The 11,081-nt window shown below is 37.9% G+C and overlaps 1 protein-coding gene across 6 annotated transcripts in view; it reads left to right on the top strand.

Moving 5' to 3' along the window:
* Positions 1–3,148, top strand: part of aatkb (apoptosis-associated tyrosine kinase b) — a 34,129-nt gene extending 30,981 nt beyond the window's left edge. For 5 of the 6 annotated variants that reach the window (XM_061875969.1, XM_061875970.1, XM_061875973.1 and 2 more), the window contains 2 exons: positions 67–181; positions 245–3,148. In XM_061875969.1, the coding sequence (XP_061731953.1) occupies positions 67–181; positions 245–525 (396 nt within the window). In that variant the 3' untranslated portion in view covers positions 526–3,148. The remainder of the gene's footprint in view (positions 1–66; positions 182–244) is intronic. The other variant, XM_061875971.1, reaches the window with a different exon arrangement.
* The last annotated feature ends 7,933 nt before the right edge of the window (positions 3,149–11,081 follow it).

An 11,081-nucleotide genomic window follows, 5' to 3' on the forward strand; every position in this document is an offset into this window, starting at 1 on the left:
GTCAGCCTGGTTAGGACATTTTAGAATCAGACTGGTCATGTTGGTCAACATGTTTGTCTCTTCCAGGAGAGTCCTACCAAAGAGCTGGCTGCTCACGGACTCCCTTCGGCCACAGAAGGTCTGGGAAAAGATCCTGAGAGGGTCTCTGACGACTCATCAGACGGGAACGTCTCCGAGGAGAGTGAGTACGATGTGAGACCATGTGAGACTGCTCAGTATGCTCAAGAGCGCCACCTTGTGTCAGGTGCAGGCTTGGAGTGGGAGGACGACTTTCCGCTGCTCCCGCTGCCGACGTCCTCGGCCCCGCTGGACTCGCCTCCCCACTCCAGCCCCGCCAAAGCTCCGGAGACGCAGCCGGCCGTGAAGTTCTCCCGCTTCACCGTGTCCCGCTTCTCCATCACGCACGTCTCCGACTCGGACGTGGACTCTGCTGGAGGTGAGGGGGTGGGGCCAACGCAGAAGAGTGTAACCACATCCACTGACTTTGTTCTGACAGGAAGCAGCGAGGACGGAGACAAGGAGTGAAGGACAGGTTCTTGCCCCAGGGACCAGACCTGGACAGTGGCCTAGACATCCTTTTCATGTGTAGAAATATTTACTGTGACTAGTTGCACTCTGCAGGGATTCACTCGATGAGGAGGAAGACCTGAAGGACTAAAAAGTGTACAGACGTGACCTCTTTTAGGACACAAGGAAGGAAGGAAGGAAGGACACGAGACCAATATGTTGAATCATTTGGTAGCGAGCTCCTGGCATCAAGTACAATCTAGTCCGTGCATGTTCCCACCACGTCTTGCTCTCAACAACATCCATCATGGAGGCCACCTTGGCTTTTCCCTCCCAAATAATCAGGTCACATTTTGCTGCTTCGCTTTGTGCCGCTTCAGAAAAACGTCCACAGTGTCCCTATTGTTTTGTCCCACCTTACTGTAATCATTAAGGTATTAGGAACTGTTCACAATGAAAGGACTATAAAACGGCAAATAAATCTTATATTTATGTTGAACATCAATCATAAACTGACTCTTAAACCGTCAAAAGAAGCTCAACTGATGCACAGGAACATGGACAGACTGTTTAAAAACTGATTCAAGACCTGTTTAAAACTGATCCAAGACTTTTTTTTCCATTTCAAACTGAATCAATGTTTACATTCTATACGAAATTAAGACTGATTTAAGACTTGTCTTTAGACTCAGATGAAAGACTAATTTGTGACTGGTTCAAGACTTATTTAGTAGGGATTCAAAACTAGTTTAAGACTTAAATTTGTGACTTATGTGATTTAAATTTTAAATACTTATTTAATAATTACAGTATTTAAGACTTGTTAAGACTCATTTATGACTAATTCAAGACTTCATACTGATTCTAGATTCAAGACTTATTTAGGAGTAGTTCAATGTTTTTATTATTATTATTATTCAGTTGATTCAATACTTATTTAAGACTTGTTTATGACTTGGATTTAGGAGTTATTTATGAGAGAAATGTGAAATACTGATTTAAGACTTACTGATTCAAGACTTATTTAAGAAATATTCAAGACTTGTTTGAGACACAGATTTAAGGCCTATTAATGACTGATTCAAGACTAATTCAAGACAGCTTTATTTAAGGCTTATTCAAGACTTGAAATGAATACTTATTCAAGACTTCCACGTAGGACTGTTCCAAGACTTGTTCAAGACTGATTCAAGACTTTTTTTTACATTTCAAACGGAATCAATACTTATTTTAGACTTAGATTCAAATACTAAATCAAGGCTGATTCAAGACTTGTTTTTAGACTCAGTTGTAAGACTTGTTCATGACTGTTTCAAGACTTATTTAATACTGACCAAAACTTTTTTAAGACTTAGATTTGGGACTTACTTATGACTGTTTGAAATATTAAAAACTTATTCAAGACTTACAGTATTTAGGACTTGTTTGAAACTCAGATTTAAGACTCATTTATGAGTAATTCAAGACTTGATACTGATTCTAGGTTTAAAACTTATTTAAGAATAATTCAATGTTTTTTTAACAAATATTTCAGACTGATTCAATACTTATTTAAGATTTAAATCCAATACTTAATTAAGATTCAAGATGAAAGATTATTTAGTATTTCAGTATTTAGAACTGATCTATGACTGTTTATTTAAGACTGATTCAAGACTTGTTCAAGACTTGTTTATGGCTTTGATTTAGGAGTTATTAATGATAGAAATGTTAAATACTGATTAGGAACTTACTTAAGACCAATTCAAGACTTATTTAAGACTTGTATAAGACAAATTCAAGACTTGTTTAAGACTGATTCACTACCTAATTAAGACTGATTCAAGACTTGATTTCAGACTCAGATTTAAGACTTATTAATGACTGATTTGAAACTAAATTAAGACTGATTTATGACTTTTTTTCAAGGCTTATTCAAAACTTTTAAGTTAATACTGATTCAAGACTGATTAAATACCTAATTATGACTGATTCAAGACTTGTTTTCAGACTCAGATTTAAGACTTATTAATTAATGATTGGAGACTAAATTAAGACTGATTTATGACGTATTTGAGGCTTATTCAAAACTTTTAAGTTAATACTGATTCAAGACTTCCATGTAGGACCGTTCCAAGACTTGTTTAAGAGTAATCAAAGACTTATTTAAGAATTAAATTTAGGACTGATTCAAGACTTGCTTGGGCCTTAAATTCAAGACTGTTTCATGGCTTGTTTATGACCTAAATTTAAATGTAAGAATTGTTTGGAACTTAAGTTTAAAAATATTTTCGGACATTTTGAAGGAGGATTCAATACTTGTTGAAGACTTGTTCAAGACTTGCTAAATGCCTATTCAGGACATTCTTAAGCCCTTTTGAACCTATGTAGGACCTTTAAAGGTATTCAATTCAGGAACAACATTGCCGCTGAAAAGCCAGGTTGCTTTTAGTTAGCGACGTTAGCATCAACAAGTTCTGTGCTTTTTCTTTAACCAACGCCACTTTTAACGAGGCGTTGGTGCCTCGCGCTTATTACGCTCTGCTCAACTACTTAGTCCATGGCGGCAGGCTTGGTCAGGAAAGAACTGGAAAGAAGTGTCATCACAACTGGACCGTCTGTCCAAACAAATCAATAAAGTCTCTTTTCCACATCTGAAAAATGTTTTTTTTGTGGGCAAACTGGGCCAATTTAGCTTAGCTTAATTAGCATAAAGAACCTAATCTTTTTGAAAGTCGCGAGTCAGCCATCATTTATTTACTCGCCGTGTTCAATCAGAATCAGAGTATTTAGACTGATTCAAGACTTACTGAAAATTGATTCGAGACTTATTTTCGACTGATTCAATACTTTTCATTTTAGACTGGTTCAAGACTTGTTTAGGACTTAGATTTAGGACTTATTTTAGACTACATCAAGACTTATGTAAGACTGAAATAGAAGACCGTTCCTATGGAGATTAATGTGTCTCTATATATCACAAAATATTTTTCAGACACGGAAATGATGTAATACTTTGTGTTTGAATTTTGTGAAGGGATTTTTTTACATGAAATTATGCTGACAATTTGACAATTGAAAAAACATTCAGTGTATAAAAAAAAAGTCAGTGTGGAAAAATGTTCCGCTTCAAAAAGCAAGACTCACCTGTGCCAAGTTGAGACAGAAGCAAAGCACCTGTCTGAGAAGCAGCCAATGAGGTGTCAAGTTAGACGTCAGGTGACATGAGAAGTCAGTTACCTGTGCTACCTGGACATATTACATCATCAGTGGCATGTTTTCAAACCATAGAAATGATTCCAGAGGTTACAATCTGCACTTCTGACGGACATGGGAGTTAGCAGGTGTCAGCAGGTGTCAGCAGGTGTCAGCAGGTGTCAGCAAGTGTCAGCAGGTGTCAGCAGGTGCAGCGAAACTGACACAATGTGACCAGCAGGTGGTGCTAAATGATGATGGTGTGAATTCAAGACTTAGATTAAAGACTTATTTGAGGATACTTTAGGACTTCAATCCGAGTGTATTTTAGACTTACATGTAAGACTGTTCCAAACTTGTTTAAGAATTTGCCTTAAATTCAAGACTGATTCAAGACTTATTCAATACTTAGATTAAAGACTTGCTTGAGAATACTTTAGGACTGAAATCCAATACTTTTTTGAGACTTACATGTAAGACTGTTCCAAACTTGTTTAATAATTTCGTTTAAGACTGATTCAAGACTGGTTTGTGCATTAAATTCAAGATTGATTCAAAGCTTGTTTAAGACTTAGAGCATGAGATGTATTCAAAATGTGTTTAGTTTAAGACCTCCATTTAGGACTGACAGTCACAAAGCAGTAAGCACACAGATGTGCGACCCCCGCAACCCCAAAGAGAATAAGCGGTAGAAAATGGATGGATGGGTGGATATATATTAGGGGTGTAACGGTACACCAACATTTCGGTTCGGTACGTACCTCGGTTTAGAGGTCACGGTTCGGTTCATTTTCGGTACAGTAAGAAAACAACCAAATATAAATGTTTTGGTTATTTATTTACCAAATTTGTAAACAATGGCTTAAACCTTTTAAGATTGGGAACACTATAATAATTCTGCCCACGTTAATCCACATTAAACTGCCTCAAATTGTTGCTCAGATTAAATAAAATGACAAAACCTTTCTTCTACATATAAAAAGTGCAACATTAAACAGTTTCAAGTCAACTCATCATGCTTAATTTATTACAGCATTTGGAAAGCCTGTAGTTGACTTTTATGATGTAAATGTTATATTTTTATCAACATGTGATAGCAGGGACCCTGCCAACTAGGCTGCTACATTACTAATGATTCATGTAACTACAGCTGAAGGAATACCACAATAGCAATAGGAGAGACTACTCATCCCTGAACACCATGGAGTTCAATGAAATAACAGACAGACAGGGCTTTGCTGCCCCTAACACACACATGCACGCACACACACTCACACACACACACACACACACAGCAAAATGAACTAACATTACGCTAAAAGCTAACTAGCCTTCACCTCAAACCAGGACTGCGAGTGAGCTGAGCTGCAGTTTAAGTTTCTAGAAGGTCAACAGGCTCATAGTGATGTTTGTAGTAGTTGTGACTGGGAGGTGTTTAGTATAATTTGGGGAGAGTACGCTGTCCTGAAGCATTGACTTCATGCGTTCTGAATACACACTGCTGATTGGCTTCCTATGTAACCAATCAGATGGTTGTGTGGGCGGGACAATGCTGGGTGCTGAGACAGAGGCAGAAAGCAGAGCAGCTTGTGAAGACTTTTGCTTACAAACTCGTTCGGTACCCCCGCGTGCTGAACCGAAACCCCTGTAGCGAAACATATATTTCTGACAGCAGGGAAGAAGTTGTCAGAGAAGAATGAATATATATATATATATTTATATATATATACGTTCTTCTATATATATATGTGTATATATATATATATTTAAAAAAAAAAAAAAATATATATATATATATATATATATATATATACACGTTCTTCTATATATGTGTGTATATATATATATATATATTTTTTTTTATATATATATAGATGCGTTCTGCGATGAGGTGGCGACTTGTCCAGGGTGTACCCCGCCTTCTGCCCGATTGTAGCTGAGATAGGCGCCAGCGCACCCCGCGACCCCAAAAGGGAATAAGCGGTAGAAAATGGATGGATGGATATATATATATCTGACAGCAAGGAAGAAGTGGTCAGCAAAGAATGAATATATATATATATATTTATATATATATATACGTTCTTCTATATATATGTGTATATATATATATATATATATACGTTCTTCTATATATATGTGTATATATATATATTAAAAAAAAATAATATATATATAAGAACACATCTGTATATCATATATATAAATCTGACAGCAGGGAAGAAGTGGTCAGCAAAGAACGCATCTATATATATATACTGTATATATGTATATATATATATATATATATATATATGTATATATATATATATATATATATATATATATATATATATATATATATATATAGATTGATTGATTGATTGATTGAAACTTTTATTAGTAGATTGCACAGTACAGTACATATTCCGTACAATTGACTACTAAATGGTAACACCCCAATAAGTTTTTCAACTTGTTTAAGTTGGGGTCCATATATATATATATATATATATTTATATATGTTAGGGGTGCAACTAACGATTAATTTGAAAATCTGTTGATTATTACTTCGATTAATCGATTAATAATCGGATAAAAGAGACAAACTACATTTCTATCCTTTCCAATACTTTGTTTTAAAAAACAACATACTGGCACCATGTCCTTTCCACTTGCCAAATAAAACAAGACAAGTGTTACAAAAATGTTTTTTTGTTTTTTTTAAATAAAATGCATCATTGTCCTGCACAATAGCAATAATTTTGCTTACGGGAATTTCAGACCAGGCTGTTACCTATTCCAACCATCCTGCAATGTTGGATGCTGAATGTCTTTCCTCTAGTGGCGTGGTGGTAAGGCAGATTGACTTCATGTTCCATTCCTCTCCAATGTAGTGGCATGTATTGCCAAGGTAGGCTACACTTGTCCACACATCAGTAGTGAGAGCAATTTAGCTCTGGGTGGCTTTTATGTCAGTCTACACAGCATGGAATGTCTGCTGGTACTTTTATGTCAGTCTACACTGCATGGAATGTCTGCTGGTACTTTTATGTCAGTCTACACTGCATGGAATGTCTGCTGGTACTTTTATGTCAGTCTACACTGCATGGAATGTCTGCTGGTACTTTTATGTCAGTCTACACAGCATGGAATGTCTGCTGGTACTTTTATGTCAGTCTACACTGCATGGAATGTCTGCTGGTACTTTTATGTCAGTCTACACTGCATGGAATGTCTGCTGGTACTTTTATGTCAGTCTACACTGCATGGAATGTCTGCTGGTACTTTTATGTCAGTCTACACCACATGGAATGTCTGCTGGTACTTTTATGTCGGTCTACACAGCATGGAATGCCTGCTGGTACTTTTATGTCGGTCTACACTGCATGGAATGTCTGCTGGTATTTTTATGTCAGTCTACACTGCATGGAATGTCTGCTGGTATTTTTATGTCAGTCTACACTGCATGGAATGTCTGCTGGTACTTTTATGTCAGTCTACACCGCATGGAATGTCTGCTGGTACTTTTATGTCAGTCTACACTGCATGGAATGTCTGCTGGTACTTTTATGTCAGTCTACACTGCATGGAATGTCTGCTAGTACTTTTATGTCAGTCTACACCACATGGAATGTCTGCTGGTACTTTTATGTCAGTCTACACCACATGGAATGTCTGCTGGTACTTTTATGTCAGTCTACACCACATGGAATGTCTGCTGGTACTTTTATGTCAGTCTACACTGCATGGAATGTCTGCTGGTACTTTTATGTCAGTCTACACTGCATGGAATGTCTGCTGGTACTTTTATGTCAGTCTACACTGCATGGAATGTCTGCTGGTACTTTTATGTCAGTCTACACTGCATGGAATGTCTGCTGGTACTTTTATGTCAGTCTACACTGGATGGAATGTCTGCTGGTACTTTTATGTCAGTCTACACTGCATGGAATGTCTGCTGGTACTTTTATGTCAGTCTACACTGCATGGAATGTCTGCTGGTACTTTTATGTCAGTCTACACCGCATGGAATGTCTGCTGGTACTTTTATGTCAGTCTACACTGCATGGAATGTCTGCTGGTACTTTTATGTCAGTCTACACTGCATGGAATGTCTGCTAGTACTTTTATGTCAGTCTACACCACATGGAATGTCTGCTGGTACTTTTATGTCAGTCTACACCACATGGAATGTCTGCTGGTACTTTTATGTCAGTCTACACCACATGGAATGTCTGCTGGTACTTTTATGTCAGTCTACACTGCATGGAATGTCTGCTGGTACTTTTATGTCAGTCTACACTGCATGGAATGTCTGCTGGCACTTTTATGTCAGTCTACACTGCATGGAATGTCTGCTGGTACTTTTATGTCAGTCTACACTGCATGGAATGTCTGCTGGTACTTTTATGTCAGTCTACACTGGATGGAATGTCTGCTGGTACTTTTATGTCAGTCTACACTGCATGGAATGTCTGCTGGTACTTTTATGTCAGTCTACACTGCATGGAATGTCTGCTGGTACTTTTATGTCAGTCTACACTGGATGGAATGTCTGCTGGTACTTTTATGTCAGTCTACACTGCATGGAATGTCTGCTGGTACTTTTATGTCAGTCTACACTGCATGGAATGTCTGCTGGTACTTTTATGTCAGTCTACACTGCATGGAATGTCTGCTGGTACTTTTATGTCAGTCTACACTGCATGGAATGTCTGCTGGTACTTTTATGTCAGTCTACACTGCATGGAATGTCTGCTGGTACTTTTATGTCAGTCTACACTGCATGGAATGTCTGCTGGTACTTTTATGTCAGTCTACACTGCATGGAATGTCTGCTGGTACTTTTATGTCAGTCTACACTGCATGGAATGTCTGCTGGTACTTTTATGTCAGTCTACACTGCATGGAATGTCTGCTGGTACTTTTATGTCAGTCTACACTGCATGGAATGTCTGCTGGTACTTTTATGTCAGTCTACACTGCATGGAATGTCTGCTGGTACTTTTATGTCAGTCTACACTGCATGGAATGTCTGCTGGTACTTTTATGTCAGTCTACACTGCATGGAATGTCTGCTGGTACTTTTATGTCAGTCTACACTGCATGGAATGTCTGCTGGTACTTTTATGTCAGTCTACACTGCATGGAATGTCTGCTGGTACTTTTATGTCAGTCTACACTGCATGGAATGTCTGCTGGTACTTTTATGTCAGTCTACACTGCATGGAATGTCTGCTGGTATTTCCTCTCCATCAGTTTGGTAAAATGGTTCCTCGAGGGAAGAGTGTAACCAGGGTTGAGGACGTGAATCATTTGTCTAAAACCTTCATGCTCCACCATTGATAGTCGCCTCATGTCAGTTAGCAACATATTCAGGATAGCATCAGTCAGTGCAGCTGCTTGCTGTGGTGTGCAGACCTTCCTTTGTACCAAGTCTCTAATGCTGGCTTGTTTCTTTCTGAAATAAGTGAAACCATATTTTGAACGTACATAGTAGCATCATTTACATGTAACTCAATACACACACAGTCGATTTAATTAATAATTTCTGACGTAAATTTGCAGTTTATAAATAAAGGTTTGGGGGGGGAGAGCCTCAGCAAACTATTTTTGTAATCGATTTTAATCAATTTAATCGATTAGTTTTTGCATTCCTAATATATATACACATACATATACATACATACATACATACTGTATATATACACATATATATGTGTATATATACAGTATGTATGTATTTATGTATATATACAGTATATGTATATGTGTATCCATCCATCCATCCATCCATCCATTTCCTACCGCTTATTCCCTTTGGGGTCGCGGTTGCCTATCTCAGCTAGAATGGAGCGGAAGGCGGCGTACACCCTGGACAAGTCGCCATCTCATCGCAACACAGATAGACAGACAACATTCACACTCACATTCACAAACGAGGGCCAATTTAGTGTTGCCAATCATGTCTTTGGAGGTGGGAGGGGCTTCTCCCCAGGTGCATGTCTTTGGAGGTGGGAGGGGCCTCTCCCCAGGTGCATGTCTTTGGAGGTAGGAGGGGCGTATCCCCAGGTGCATGTCTTTGGAGGTGGGAGGAAGCCGGAGTACCCGGAGGGAACCCACGAAGTCACGGGGAGAACATGCAAATTCCACACAGAAAGATCCCGAGCCCGGGATTGAACCCAGAACCCAGGACTGCAGGACCTTCGTATTGTGAGGCAGACGCACTAACCCCTCCGCCACTGTGAAGCATATATATATATATATATATATATATATATATATATATATATATATAGTTCTATATACATGTATATATATGTATATATGTATGTATATGTATATATATGTATGTATATGTATATGTATATATGTGTATGTTGGATTTACTATGTGTATTTGTTATGTGTATATGTATTTATGGCGGGCTTGCTTGGGAATTTTAAGGTGGGCGTGGCTACCACTGTCAGGTGATCGTTTGGGTAGCTTTTAAAAATGACGTCATAGTTGGTTTGTTAAAAAGGCGCGTGCTTGGTCACCGACATCCCACACTGGTAAGATCATTTCATGTCCGCTTTTCTTGGTTAGATCAGCTGAACTATTGTTTGAATTCCATGTTTGCTGGCTTCCTTTCTTTTTTGTTAGTTGTGTGTTCGCTAAGTCCGCGGCGCTAGTTTGACGGCCAGAACAAACACGGACTGTTTTAGCTTTTGAACGACATCAGCAAAATGATGAAGTTAAAGAGTACAACCCCAGTAATGTGCGGATTGAAATCTGTTGTATTAGAGTGTTGTGACGTTGTGTGAGTCCGGCTGAATTTCAGTCATCGAAGGTTTATTCTTGCTTGAGTTTGAAAATACCGGCACTTTACTTCCTGGTTTGGCTGATGGGATTTGTAGTTCTTCAATGTAGTCCTGCTTATATATGTAATGTGTGACTCAAACAGAGCGCCTGTCTTTATGTTTTGTTTTAGTATGCTTGTCCATGGATCATGGCGACATTATAAATGATTCTGATCACATTTAAAACATTATATGACTTAAATTTACGGTGATAATAAAATGTAATGCTAAAATTAATAAGTTAGGATAAAATCACAGTGATTGATAATATGTCATATGGTTCAGTTGATTAGTTCATGTCTATTATTTACACTATGATGATTCAATATAGATACATTGTTTTGTTGTGTTCATATTTACTTTTAGGTTATTACTTACTGCTGCTGTTGCAGAACCAAATAAATCAAGCAAAAAGTGCACAGCGAGTAATTCCTTTCATGCTGAGTGACGACCTCTATTCAGAGGGCCAATACAGAAGAAACTGAACAGTATATGTATATATATGGATATGTGTACATATATATTTGTATGTATGTATATGTGTGTACATATATATGTATTTGTATGTATTTGTAT

The sequence above is a fragment of the Nerophis ophidion genome, linkage group LG17 (assembly GCF_033978795.1).
Source record: "Nerophis ophidion isolate RoL-2023_Sa linkage group LG17, RoL_Noph_v1.0, whole genome shotgun sequence".
Taxonomy (NCBI): domain Eukaryota; kingdom Metazoa; phylum Chordata; class Actinopteri; order Syngnathiformes; family Syngnathidae; genus Nerophis; species Nerophis ophidion.